At 36.1% G+C, this 15,332-nt stretch overlaps 1 protein-coding gene across 1 annotated transcript in view; it reads left to right on the top strand.

Moving 5' to 3' along the window:
• LOC309874021 (pinopsin-like) overlaps nucleotides 1-15,332 on the top strand; it is an 82,658-nt gene that overhangs the window by 13,384 nt on the left and 53,942 nt on the right. Inside the window, exon 2 of the mRNA XM_082751908.1 lies at nucleotides 13,233-13,558. Within this exon, the coding sequence (XP_082608034.1) occupies nucleotides 13,233-13,558 (326 nt within the window). The remainder of the gene's footprint in view (nucleotides 1-13,232; nucleotides 13,559-15,332) is intronic.

The raw sequence follows: 15,332 nt of genomic DNA, 5'->3' as shown, positions 1-15,332 counted from the left end.
TTTCTTCTGCTTTTAGTTTCTTAAGCCCATTTCATGTACTGCCGCCAGTACATTGGAAGTATCAGCCTATGACCAGTTACAAGCTTTTGGTTTTCATCGTGAAAGTATAGCAGCTACAATGCAAAAGACTAATAAATCACTGGGGTAAGATGTTAATTTACATATATTCCATAGTTTTTTTTCTGTTCACCACCTGTTAATTTTATAGTTTAGTTTATTTTTATTGTATTTTCTGTCTTCTTTTTTTTCCCTATTATTATTTTTTTTCTATTGGTTTCAGTAATGCTGTCCAGAGCAGAAATAATGGATAACTTTCTAATGGAAGAAAAGATCAAATGTGCAGTCTTCAAATGAGTCAATGGGCAGAAATCAGTTTAATTGAATTATCTTCATAGAGGTTTGTTAGATCAAAATCTATTCAAGACCACATGACTAAGAAAAAGGAAAAACAAAAAAACAAACAAACCACCCTGAGTTGATTGTGTAAATTTTTCATAAGAAATAGTCTGATCATCTCTAAACATAACATCCACATAAAACTTTGTTTAGATTAGGACTCTAATAATTTCTAAGGTTCAAAACAATTAATTCATATAAGTTTCATTTTGACTGATAAATTTCTAAATGTTGTCCAAGCCTAATACTCCGAGATAGTACTGAAATTGCATGCTAACATCTGGCAAGATTTGCTTTGAGCTAAGAAATGGTATGAATTTTACAAAAACAGAGATAATCCCCTTTAATTTGTACTTACAAAAATTTCAGAACACACAATGGTTGGGTATTGTTGAGTCTTCTTTAGACTTAATTTTTATATGTGCAAGCACACTGCAACATTATCATTTGCCAAATTTACAGTTTGTGGGTAATTTCTGTTCTGCACTCTGACTGTTTATGAAGTTACCAGGGGACCTCTTTATACTGACACATTTAATCACCCTAATGAATTGATGCAAGCTGCATGGGCACTGCACAGCAGGCAGAATGAGGCCAAGCATACTGGGTCGAGGAAACTACACTGTGAGCAGGAGGCTGATCAAGGTCCCTTTGGTTGATCCACCTCTACCTAGGTGCATGCTCAGTAGGATTTCATTAGAAAGAGTACCAGGGCAGGAAATAGGGTGGCAAATTACAAACTCTGCCTCTTAAGGGAAATATGGAGTATCTACATGACATGTGAAGGTGCATTATGAATATATTCTGTACACGACTTCCAGTGCACAAAACAGCTCTTCTCCACACAAGTCTGTGTAACAGGTCCAAAAAGTGCTCAATTTTATCAAAACCATGTTTTTTGTTTGTTTGTTTGTTTGTTTTTTGTTTGTTTGTTTTTTTGTTGTTTTTTTTTTTGCTACTTTTTTGGTCTGCTGACTTTTCAGGGAAAGAACATCTGGCAGCACAAGAGGACTACAGTCCAGCAACAGCTACATGAGGATGTTGAGGATTGTTTTACTGGGTATATTTCCTAAAATGGATAGTGCATTTCTATCTAAAATCCTTGTGAGAGGCAAAGACAGAGGAATAAGATGAAAGGCTGCCAGATAAATATGCCAGACAGGATTTAAATGGGCTTTTTCTAATTGTTAGAAAGCAGGTTATGAGGCAAGACAAAGCCACGGCTTAATATTCTTTGTGATAAAAGCAGAAAGTAGACATACCACCATCTGGTTTCCTCCATATAGCCTTTTTTTCTCTATTGGTCAGTGCATCAAGGGCTGTTTAATAAGGAATTTGAGGATGAGAAAAAGTAGGAGCTTTCTAAGTGTTAATATCTTCTTTGGGGCTGGGGGCACTCAAGCCTTTGGGAAATTAATATTAATAGTAGAACAAGCAAGTAGTGGTCCCTTAGTATTCTGCAATTATTTCTTCCTATTAATGTAATTACTAAATACTAGTAGTGCCTTGCAAAGGAGTGTTTATATCCATGCTAATCATTTGCCACAGTTGCACAGCCAAACTTCTACAATTCTAAACTTAAAGTTACGGTAACTTTCAGCACCCAACAACAATTTTGCCAGTAGACAGTCCCAGCAGCGTGTGATTTGTGGTGTAGGGACCTCATGCCTGAGGTGGTACTGTTGAGTCTTCCTGGATTTATCACCCAGACTGAATGTTCTTTGGAACCCTGCAAAATGTTGGTATTCACGATATAATGCATCAAGGAGTTCCACACACCAGCCATGTACTGTGCAAAATAAAGTGCCCTTTCCTGTTCATTTATTCTGAGGCTGCAACATGATATTTCATTTGAAAATCCAATTCTCATATTGTGAGAAACACTAAATAATCAACCCCCATCCACCTTTTCATGTTCTCTATTCTTTTCTCAATTTTCCTTTTCTATCAATCCCTGATGTTTACTTTTCTAAATGCCACTGAGCGTTGGTGCTTAGTAGAAGTAGTTTTCATAAAGTTCTCAGTCATAACTCTCTTTCCAGAGCAGTAAGTCAGTCAGAAACAATCACTGAGTGTTTAAAGCTAGTACAGTTTTTCTCCGCATATGGCAGTTTACATCAGCATAGCACTTCATCTGTTCAGTGACTCAGCTTCATGAGGTTGTTCTCCAGTACTTCACAGTCAGCTTTGTTGATTTTGAGTTATTTAGCACAGTATAATCAACAAACTTCACTCTTGACCACCTTTTTCAGATCATTTATTAATATGATGAATAACACAGTGCCTTGCACTGATCCATAGGGGATTTTTCTGGTGAACATTTTCCATTGGAAAAAAAAAAAAAAAATTATTATTTTCTCCTGTTCTTTATTTCCTGGCTCTAATCAATTATTTATCCTGTGAGAATCTGTTGTTGCAAGGCAGCTTACTATCCTTAAGAGCCTTTGGGTTAGTCAAAGCTTTATGGAAATCCAAGTGGGCTTTATCAAATGTATAAACCCTGACTACATGACACTGTCAAGGATCTTTAATAAATTATTCAGGCTTGGCTTCTGACCAAGATAGCCGTGACAGCTTGTCCCAGCTTGTTATTCCTCTGTATGTCCACTACTGTATTCTCTAGAGTAATGTCTATCAATCTATCCAGTGTTGCAGAATGGACTTGTTGGTTGGATTAAATCTGCTGGAAAGGGTTTCTGTCTGCATCAGTTACAAATCGCTTCTTAATGGATGTAGTAAAAGATTTCCTTTTCTGAGGTCCTTCTGTAGGTTAAGGACTGGAGAATACTGCTTCTACTCACTGTACATCCTTCTGGTAGCAAAGCCATCTTGGATAGAGATGGGAGCAGCCTTCTCCCCTAGTCTTATTTCCCACCTCTGTAGCACATGAGGTTGTTGGCCTGTAATAATCCACAAGAAACTCTTGGCTAAAAGCTGTGTAGAACCTAGTCTACATATTTTCACTCTGCATCCATATTGGCAGATATATCACCAGTTATTGACTTGCTCATAACTAGCTATTGCAAAAAGCAATTTGACCACTAAACTTTATGAAAACAACTCAGAGAAGTAAATATTTTTACGGTGTTCAATCTCTAGGAATGATAGCTGACCAAAACAAAACAAGATCAATCAATCAATCAAACAAACAAAAATTTTAGAATCATTAAAATTTTCTAGAAATGTAACTTTGATACTAAAAATAAGTGGGTGCATTCAGTGAAAAAGCAAAGATTTGTGTGAAAGAAACTGGGTGAGTGTGCTTTGGTGAAAGCTTGGCTTCCTGACTGGCATAAGACACTGTAATTTCACCTGTTAGTTAACTTAGTGCTATATCCTGTATATACACAAACCCTAAGTCTACATACTTCATGTTACATCTGTGGAGATGCTTAGCATTAATGAATGTCTCAGGGTGTTCCCGTTTGGAAAGCAAAGGAGCACCCCTGGCAGGAGATGGCGGAGGTCCTGCTGAGCAGCTTGGGCAGGGATGTGGATCTGCTGCTTTGTACCTGAGTGCCCTGAGAACATCCCCGTGCTACGGCAGCACTGTACAGTCATCCCTGCTTCCCATGTGCACACAAGCCACCCTAAACTTTTCCTGAAAAGTTGCTGTACAGGAGCTCCATCTAGTGCTGACAACGTTTTTTATTCTGACTCCCAAAGGCAGCTGGATAAATACACTCACATGGAGGCAGCCAGTTTAGGAGGCTGAATTTGCAAATGCTCACCCTGCTTTCTGGAATCAAAGGGATCCTGCATAACATACGGAAAGTGAGATTGAAATTAATATTGGTGTTTTTTGTTGTTGTTTGCTTGTTTGTTTTTGTACTGCTGGTATCATTGGGATGCAAAAGGGAATTTTATTTAAGCCACTGGGAATAAATTGTTGTTTGGTCGATGGACAGGCATGTTAATAGCAGAAAAGCATAGCACTGCCCAGAATTAAGATCACCTTTAATGTACAACATACACACATTTAAAAATTCAGTAACAGAGGAAATAAAGGAAAAAAAAAAAGTAATTATTCTCTATTAAAACTAATGCATACTCTCTATACTGAAGATATCACCAAAGACAAAAAGAAGGACATATCATACAAAGGAAGAAACAGAGAAATGCTTGCTGAGAAAAGATCAGGAAAGGTTTACTAAATAGGGCCAGTAATGTTTCCTGTCAGATTTGTCCAAGCAGGCTTAGATGCAGCAGTGGTTTCTTTCAAGCACCATCAGATTTAAACTGTTACTCCCATTAGAGATAAGCAGGAAGAGGATTCTTCAAGGAAGAGAAAGATTTTTTACTCTATTGGACTCATGAATGCAAGTCATATAGGCAAAAGAAAACAAAATATTGCAGGTATTAAATAAATAACTATTGGTTTATTTACTTATATTCAGAGTGAATTGTTGATATTTGAAGTGGCCTGTATTATGAAAGACTAAAAAGGTAGCATTTAAAAACTGGCTGCAACTGCCAATGTGTAGCACTTGTGGGAAATATTTTCTCAATTTCAAATCGGTAGAAGTTCTTTTAATGATTTTAAAGTTAAAAGGAAATGGTCTGATGATTAAAATGTTTGAGCATTCAACTAGAATAAGCATCAGGAAATGCAAGAATATTTTATTTATATATATATATATAAAATAATGTTTTATTCTATGTTTATAACAAATTATTAATAGGAATATCCAATTACAGCCAATTATGTTTTGGAAGCACGTTCCATTCTCAGCTGCTTCTGTGAGTTATAAGATGTCTTAATGTGATTTGTTAATTCACTGAAGTATAGATGGTGAACTGTAAAGTTCAAACTAGTCAGGCTGGTACTGATTAGCCATCCACTAAGGCCGATGTTCAGTTTGAGTCTATTTATCTTTGCTCTGGAAAGTCTTCTGTGTTCATCAGTTTTTCTTTTTGACTCTGGAAATGTATGGGATCTTCTACTAAAATCGGTCAGCAGATAGAGTTTGGCCCATAAAACAAGTATAATCTGTTTTGTTTTGGAGGGAAAGAGAAATAGTAGATAATATACTAGCAGCCAGAGGGCAAGAAACAGCAGCCACTTATGTCTTCCACACTCCAGACCTGTTTGCCTTCTCTCTGAATGTTTGGTTTTGCTCCTCTTCACTTCTCTCAGGAAAGGAAAAATAAACAAACAAAAACAAAAACCAACACCCAAACTCGATTAAAAATTTAATTTGCAAAAATCCATACTCACAAGCCCTTTCTTCTTTCAGTACTATATTAACAGTTGGACTTGATGATCTTAGAGTTTCTTTCCAACCTAAATGATTCTAGTATTATATACTTATCCACCAGCCTTAGCAACTGTGGAAGTTGATAGCAGGCTCTGTTAGTTGAGCTGTTTGTTTTACACACACACACACGCAAAATAATAAATAAATAAAATAAAACTTTCAAAGTCTTGCTGGAGATTATATTTGAGATAGGTTTTTCCTTATCTTCACGATAAGAATGAATGGTATGTTATAACACTCAGAGGTAGAAAGCACAATAAAATAAAATAAGTTTTGTTCCTTCTCCCTCCACCACCCCCCCTTCTTTTTTTCCCCTTTATGATATGCCTCGATAACTTCTGAGTTTTTGGAAAAGCACATCTGCTCTGGGGAGGCCAATTTTCAGGTCAACAAATGTTGAACCCCCCTTGGCCCTCTCCCCATTTCTGCCCAGTGATTCAGCTTCAGGAATATTCTGCTTTTTATCATTATAATATTATTTCCTTACCTATAAGAAGGTCTTTGATGGATGCAACTGCTGCAGTGGAAATTACTATATTTCTGTGGAAGAAATACTTTGATCTTTATGGTACGCAGAGATCAGTAGTTTTGCTTATTAGTATTAATGTAACTAGTACATAAAAGGTGGAAACACAGGTGATAGAAAAGCTTGCTCCATGTGCAATCTCATGAAGTCTCTGATTCTGTAGCAGCTGTTATGCAAGGTACTTTGGCCCAGAGCTGAAAAAATTTTACCTGAAGATTAAGCTACCATTAGAAAGGGAGCTTGTTGCTTTTTCCTCTCCCATTGATCCCAAACCTCTCTACAAATAATATTTCATAGTTATGCCTACAAATTATATTTATACAGTCCCTGAGGGATGGTATTTGGATATTTTTTCAGAAAGTTTTCTAAGGAAATAATGAAGTGAGAATATGTTGGAAATGTCCTAACTTTTCTTTTAAGTTGCTTATATTTTTTATGTTTCATTTTAATATGTCATGTGTTTTATTTCTATAGACAACTGACAGAAAAACTCTCATTTAAATTCAGGAAAGTTATTTCCCTGAGAAACAGCATCAAGTCACAGATCAAGCTAATTTTGTATAACTCAATAACATATTTATTTAATACCAGTTGGTAACACAACTTGGAATTAAACTGGAAACCTTAAAATTGAGGTACTAAGAGCCATTATCTGAAAAGGAATAGTTTATACCACTCTTGTTCGTTGTTTACCTTTAAGTCCTTGGATAAGTGTGATGAAAGAGGTCAGCTGGTAGCACCAACAGGATAATACTTCAACACAAGATTCCGCAATATTCCCAACTTGGGGTGCATTTAATCACAAAAATTTTTTCCTACTTCTAGGTCTTGCTTATCTCCATCTCATGGTGTCATAGAGCATTTGATCATATTCTCCAGCTAATGGGGCAGGAGATTTAGCAGCTGAAACCTGAGAGATTAGAGGGAAGAGACAGTAGCACGTGGGAACTCTGGCACTTATTATCCCCTTGATTTCCTTCTGGTGTTCTGTCCGTGGACAGTGGTGTCTGACCCTGGCAGGTGGTCTGATGTGCACCTGGGGATACTCAGCTGGCTCCATTACACTTTGGGTCGTAGCAGCAGTAGTATGGCAAAGTCGTAAGTATAGGTGGGCTGCTGGTACCCAGGTTTGCACCACCCTCCCAGCTGTCTCACCCCAGCCTGGTCTCAGCAGAGGCTTGTTGTGAATTACTGAGATTGGTATGACTGTGGTCCTCAAGGAAATGTAAAACACCAGAAGATATCTCAGAAGTGTTGAAATAACAGTCAGTGCAGATAATGAAGAGCACTGCTCCCAGCAGGAAAATTGAGTACAGGTTGACTCCAGCAAACCTGGAGCCAACGTGTGCTGATAAAACCATAGCACAACCACTCATTGCAAAGGGCCCTACACCACATTGAGAAGATCGTGGCACACCACATCTGCCATTTCTCTCCCTGTTAGCTCACTGTGAAAGAGATGGTGCTTGTGCAGGTAAGTATATTTCTAGCAAACACACTTTCTAAGCAAGGAAATGAAAACAGGGAGCGACAGCCTTGTCTGAGGCATATGAAGGTGAATGTAGTCAGGGTTCAATAGAGCAAACAATGGATCACTTCGTAACAGTGGACTCCTAAGGTATATGAAAGTGCTATCCTCAGATCATTTTTTGGCCAAAGAGGTACCCATAAGAAAGATGCCTTAAGAATGAACAGTCACAGCCCCTTGTTCTCTTTGCTACATGAAGGAGATCCTGGGCAGACCACTAGAACACAGACCTTTGGACTTGTCAGTTTGTGTGAGTGAATGAAAAGTGTGAGGGAGTATGAGTGGGTGAAATCAGTTCACATAGAGATTTGGTGCAACAAAAACATCTTTGCCTTTTATAAGAGTTTGCATCTAGTTTTGATCCATTAATGTCCTGAAGGTGCTACTGTATACCTACAAGCTCAGTCTGCCTAAGCTTACCTGTGGTTTCTTTTCATTTTCACTGGTCATTCTTAACCAGAAAACAATGCAGGATATACATCATGTCAAGCAATGATGATACTCCAGGACCCTAATCATGGTGTGAGTTTATGACCATCAGGAGCTTCAAGAGGGGCAAATGTACCTAAGATAGTAGTCAAAACAATTACCCAGTATGGGCTGAATCTCTAGAATTCTTGTTTTTTCATAACCTACAGATCATTGGCAGCACGCATGCTGTTTCTTATTACTACATCACAGCGAGAAGTATAAAATAGCAAAAGCTAATATGAAAATGTAATGCTCTTAACTGAGATTCACAGGAACAGAGCATAATACTTACTGCGTCCTTCACCTAGTGTCAAATTCTCTGTTGTGTTTTCAGAAAGAAACGTACAGATCTTTAAATAAAAGTAAATAATAGATAACATCCCATATGGTAGTCCTATAAATGGATGCCTGTCCTGGTTTATGACTTGAAATTTAATTTCTCGCAATCTACTCACTGCAACTAATTGCTGTGTAGAAAAGGCTCATGCTTCAGATGCTACTCATCTCAAAGTCATTTATTTCTCTGGCTAATTTTTGAGTAATTATTTGCTCTTGTAATGCAATCTGCAGTATGTTTGTATGTCATCTTTCAGTTCTGTTTAGCAAGAATCTCAGCTTTGTTCCTGTTTCTACATGAAATGTTGAGGGAGAAAATTACATTTCTCAATGCAGTTGACTCCTGTGGAGTTATTTAGCTAGGTACTAGCTCAAGGTCCTAAATATCTGTTGAAAGCAAATACTATTTACATGTGCAATTCCTAAAGTTAATTTTGTTGTAATTTTAGAAAACATTACTCATTTGAAATTAATATACACAGTGTAGCCAGTCATAAATATTGCTCCAACATAAGAATGAAATGTAGGGATAAAGCATTGCAATTAGCTTTAAAATTATAATGCTTTTCTTTTTATAACTTACATGATTTCTTTTAAATTCGTTTTCCAGTTATTAAGATTATGGAGATTATGTTCAAGTCTTTCCCCTCGTCCATAATACTGAAGTATTTAATTGCATTTGTTGTTGTTGTTATTGTTGTTTTTAAAGCTGTGATTCTCACTAATTCCTATGACTGCAATAGATGTGATGTAAAGTAGAATACGGGTAACTGCAGGACTTCTGATGAATGCAACAACAGTTAAGTGCTTAAAACATTAAGAAAACTCTGGTATACAAAGAAAGGAGGCAAAAAGAAAAGCAAGGAGCTTTATTCTACTTATCTAGTCTGGATTACAGATCTTTTCACAGTCCAGAGGGTATTGAGTAACATCTTGAGAGACAGATGAAATGTGCTCTTTTAGCATCAGAACCTTTTTAGGGTGAAGGAAAAAAAAATTCTTGCAAGGGTCAGTCTAGAAACCCCTTCCAAGAGGGCAGCTGCAACACTAGGTTTATTTTAGATGTGGTGCTTTGATGTTCTTGCACCATCAGCTAGCTCCTGCCTGCTCTTTCCTCACCTGGGCAGGGAACAAGGTTGCAGGAAAACCTTGTGTTGCAGGGCCTGGCATAGTCAACTACAGTCTTGGATCAAGGTTATTTTTGTATAATGGTTTTAGCATCATGTGTATACACAAGATATATCATCGTGTATATGCACCATGTGTATAATGCATAAGGTTTTATTAATCAGCCTGGGAGAGGGATGTCATGCCCTCTGTTGTCTCTGTTTCTCTCCCATTTAAGTAAGAAAGTGTTTTTCTTACTTCAAGGAAATTCAACTGATACTCTTCAATTCAATTAAATTCAATTTAATTTTCACTGTTGGAAAAAGCTAACTGTTCTATTTAAATTTTTATTCTTAATATCATCTTATTCTGCCTTCCAAAACATCAGTTCCAATCTTTTCAAGTATTTTTTTTTATTATTTTTTGTAAATAATTATCTTGTTTTATTATATTTAACCACATGAAACACATTGCTTTTATTGCTTTTTTTTTTTTTTTATCTTTTAATACCTCTTATGAATTATTTTTTTTCCCTTCTTGCTTGGAAAACATCTGAATTCAGTGCAGAGTGGTGCTAATATCATCATTATTAAAAAGTTCAGCTTTAACACAGAACTTAAAGTCTTACTGTGCCAAAAAGAAAGATAAATATTGATTTTTTTTTTTCTTGAACTTTTGTGGTTTGGGATTCCATATATAACATTTCTTGTCCTCAAGAGGAAAATGTAATATGTGTCATGTCAATGGAACTCAATAATAAAAGGTGAGTGAGGATGAAATGGCTCCAGCCCAGAGGTGTAATTAAGTCTCCAATCTTCTCCTGTGTGGAAAAGAAATGTGTGTGTGTGTGTATATATTTTTGCTATATATTAAAGGAAACTGTATGAGGACTTTTGTATTTTAGATTGATTGTTAATACTTGATTTATTCTTGACTAGCATTGCCTTGGTCCTGATTGAATAACTGAGCATTATTTCTACGTCATTTAGAGATGGAACCCTTCTTTGGATCAAAACTAGCAATCCTGTATTCATGGATAGTTATTATCTTCAGATATTATGGTCCTTTGCTAGGGAAGTTTGAACACCTGATTCAGACTTTCTAGTTAACACTGTACCCACAAAGCTGTAGGATATTACCAACAAAAGTATGTCTCATCTGCCACCTCATCAAAATTAGGACATTGTGCCCTCAGTTGCTGTCAGAGCTAACACAAGAGCAATATAACATAATTGTAGACAATGCATCTGGAGTGGAAAGATTTTCTGTTCCCAAGACTGCTTTCCATTAGGCCATGATGGTCTAATCTGAAATGAGTAACTAGATTCATATCACCTTACTGAGTCCTAAGTTTCAAATAAAAAATCTTTTTTTTTTTTTTTTTTTTTTTTTTCCTCTTGTACCTGTGTAAGCTAAATGTTTCTGAGAGCAAGGTGCTCTTTAGTCAAGCAGATAAAAGCGAGGAAAGAGGTAATACTAAGAAAGTATTCGTGAAGATAAATAAGTGTGGGCTGGAAGCAAGAAGAGAGTGGCAGATTCTTTATTCCTGAGTTTGTAATTCAAAATCCACTATTTATTTTTGTTCCTATCTTGAGGTATGTGTTCAGTGCAAGAGTTACGGCCAAAGGCTTTCAAGAGCTGTACAGTAACATGGTACATAGGAAATCAGATTAGATAAAAAATATCAGAATGCCTCTGCTGTCTCTAAAATAGATAGTCTAGCCTTAAAATAGTTTTAAAGCTAGACTCTTGAACTGTATACTTCAAGTAAATGCAGTGGAGCCACGTCCTTTTATAGCTGTAAGTGTATCTACATCCTAGCTCTGACTTCTCAGTTATTACTGAGAAGTAATTTTTCTCATTAATCCTGAGTATTACAGGAAAGGGTTTATTGGTTCTTGTAATAGGATCCTTATAAGATCTTTTAAGATACTTGTAGTAGGTCCTTTTCTTCACCAAAAGTCATCTTCTCACATTCTTTTACCTTTTCCTCTTCTCTTCCCCTGAGAAATGAGTGGTCCTGTTCCAGCAAGCAGTGCATGTATTCTCATTGGGTCCTTTTCCATGCCTAGTTCAGCACAAAGGGACCACAGATTGTCAGGATGGCAGGAAGAGTTGCACCTGCATCCAAATAACTAGATAATGAATACTTGAATTAGAGGGGGAAGAGAAGCAGAAATCTTTTCCTGTGGAAAATATACCATTTGTGTACATGTGGGGGTTGTTTTGCTCAGGTACAGGAGAGACTACTGCTACCCTCTCAAGTGAGTGTCAGACTCATCTCCATCCCACACATGAGAAGGAGCTCTAGGAGAAACTGGTATTTAAACTGGCCAAAAAGTGGATGTGCAGCTGTAATCACCCGAAGATTTTTTGTTTGTTTGTTTGTTTGTTTTTTGTTTGTTTTTTTCTTTTTGTTTTGTTTTGTTTTGTTTTGTTTTTTTGTTTTTTATTTTATTATGTTTTAAATTTTATTATGTTTTAAATTTTATTTAATCTTATTTTATTTTTTTTTCTGGAAGTAGCTACTACTCAAAACCAAGGAATATGTCAGCATAGATCTCAATGGATATCAATGTTATTGCATAGTTGGATTTTACCAATGGTAAAGGTCAAGAAAAAAATAATAATGAAAAAGGATGAATTGACATAGATCTATTCAAGTTTTTCATCTTAGAGGACCAAAAAGAGGGACCTGGAACCCATCAGAAAGTATGGTATTAGATTTCTTCCAACAAGTTTGTTCTGTAATAAATCCTTGGAAGTGGTATCCATTGTTATGTTAACATGAACTGTAAGAAAACTGCAAGGAGAATGAAAACATACAAAATAATAACTCAAAAACCATTGACTCATAACTAAGAACCTGACGTGCAAATCCATAAAGATTTGTAGAGGTGATGGAGATCCTGGACCTTGACAAAGGCAATACAAATGTCTTACATCCAGATTTTTGAAATTTCTTTTGGAGGATACAAGTGGTCTCTGAGGCTCAATGTTAACTTAAATCAATTTTTGACTGATTATGTGATTTATATGCAAATAAGGTTACAACACTCCATAACAGACTCATGTTGAGAGTTGTCTGTTGTTGCCCTATATGTGTGGTTGGAAATGAAGATATACCTACGTGATAGAGCAGAAGTGCAAAAACTGCTTTCATTTTCAGGCTACTAATTTTTAATATAAAGATTTTGCATTTATAAATGGCAATGCAACATTTGAAAATGGTAATGGATATTAAAAACTGAACATTTCTTAACAAGGGAGTCTTTCAATAATTTCCTAATTTATGGAGAAAGTGGATTTTTCCTCGGTTATACCAAAACATTTAACTCTTGTAAGCATGTCTAGAAAAGGAGGAGCTTGCAAGTATGAAAATCTTACAATATAAGTTAAATACAAGTTAAATACACTTTGATGTGGTGGACCAAGTCCAGGGAGGATTTAAACATAATAATGGAGTAATTTTCACTGCTGCTTCAAATAATACAGTAACCAGGGGGGAAGGAGGAAAAAAAAAAAAAAAAAAAAAAGTCTTGTTTCTTGGAACTTAAAATGGTTACTATGTAAAATGACAAAAATAAACATTTAAATTGGTTCATTGCAGGCATTGTGTCCCTGATCTCTCTGGCTGTCCTGTCCTATGAACGCTATAGCACCCTCACCCTGTGTAACAAGCGCAGTGCTGACTACCGGAAGGCACTGCTAGCAGTTGGAGGTTCATGGATTTATTCCTTGGTCTGGACTGTGCCACCTCTGATTGGATGGAGCAGTTACGGGATAGAAGGTGCAGGTACCAGCTGTTCAGTTCGCTGGTCCTCTGAGTCAGCTGAGTCCACATCCTATATCATCTGTCTCTTCATATTCTGCTTGGTCATCCCTGTAATGGTCATGATGTACTGCTATGGTCGCCTCCTTTATGCCGTCAAACAGGTAAGCTGCTGTATTCTATCTATAGTGCAAACTGCTTGGAGTCACATGTTGCTTTTCCTCTCTACTGAGTTTGGCATAAGTAGATGACAGACAGCAAAACAACAAAGCAAAAATGAATGAAAAAAAACATAGAATGTCTGAAGGAAAGGGTAGGAGGGTCTTCACCCATCTCCATAATATTTCTGGAGTTCTAAAAAGTCATAAACACCAGATAGCATCAATAAAGAGTCTGACTTTGTGGCTTGGAAATATTGCACCATAGGAAAACCATTGTATCTAGGCAATAGTTGGACTTGTAGTAAAGCCAGCATGCATGTTTACCTGTCTATTAATAAGACATCTATGTAAAAATTTCTTCCTATTTTTGGATCATGACATTTTATTAATGTCTTCTTCTTAATCTGTGGATACCAAAATCTACACTAATACAACTCTACTGCAATTTGCCAGGGGGTCAACTTCTCCTTGTAGTTCTGGGCAACATAAAAAAAAATAAAAATAAAAATCCTTAAATACTACTGTTACTATCACTACTATTACCACTGGTACTTTTACTACTGCAAAACTCCTCTAATGGATTTAAGGTGCAAATATTCCAGAATTAATTTTCAAAAAACCCTGCCAGGTGATGTGGTATTATGAAGTTACTTTCCCTTGGGAAAGTAGTGAAGTTACTTTCTCTTAACAAAATTCTTTAATAATAAATAATGAGAAAGTAATGAGGGTATAGGTGTTCTCTAAAAAAAGATTCTCTAAAATGTTCAAATGAATTAAGTAAATGTATTGAATGGAAATTTAAAAAAAAAAAAAAAAAAAGGGGGAGGGGGAGGAGATGGAGCAGTAAATCCCCGAATAGAGGTTTCAGATGGAATTAAAGGGGGTGTAATTCATTTTTGATTATTCATAAGGAATTAAGGTCATGCCTTTTTCCATAATTTGTCAAAACTTTCAGAACTCTTGAAGCCCAAATGGGAAATCTTTTCCTGGTTGAATGCTGAGCCAGTCAGTAAAATCTCTTTGATTAATCACATTTTAGTACTCATCTTAATGCTGTGAAATAGTAATAAGGAAAAAATTTCCTTTGATTGTAAACCATTAGAGTGAAGTTTCAGAACATGCCTGGTCCCTGGGCAGCAATATCCTTTATCATCACCTTAAAAAAGGAGTAGGATCTTGGAAGATGTACTGCTAATAATATGCAGAAGATATAACTTTTGTTTCTTCTTTCCTTCAGTCCTTATTGCCCTTCCTGACAAGTCATCACCACAACATACAAATACTTTTATGGATTAAGTGCCTGTAGTATATGTTTTATTTTCTAATTCTAAATGCAGACTTGTGTAATTTTATTCACCTTTTAAATCATTATTATTATTTAAATTAATTTATATTAAAAGTAGTGGTAATCTCACTGATCAGTGATAGTTCTTAGGTTGTGGTGAACATCCTGAGGAAATGAGCTATTATGGAAAAGATATACAATGTGAAGTCATTTTGAATTTAGACTTGAAAACTAGGTAGAATGAGTGGAAGACAAGTTTGATTGATAAATAAACTACCAAAAGGGGGAGGGGGGGGGAGAGAGAGAGGAAGAACAATAATATTTCTTGCAATCCTTTCTCCTAACTATTCTGTAATAAACAGGGTAGATTATGAAATGCTAAAGTATGTCATGTTTCAAACTGAAGGAAGAGATGAGATATAGGCAAATAAAAATATAGTACTTATATAAATCTATGTAGAGTTAGTATGGTGATACAAAAAATACTAAGAT

Source organism: Aythya marila, assembly GCF_965140915.1.
Source record: "Aythya marila genome assembly, chromosome: 1".
Lineage (NCBI taxonomy): Eukaryota > Metazoa > Chordata > Aves > Anseriformes > Anatidae > Aythya > Aythya marila.
Note: the sequence above shows the minus strand (reverse complement) of the source record. Positions and strands in the feature narration are given on the sequence as shown.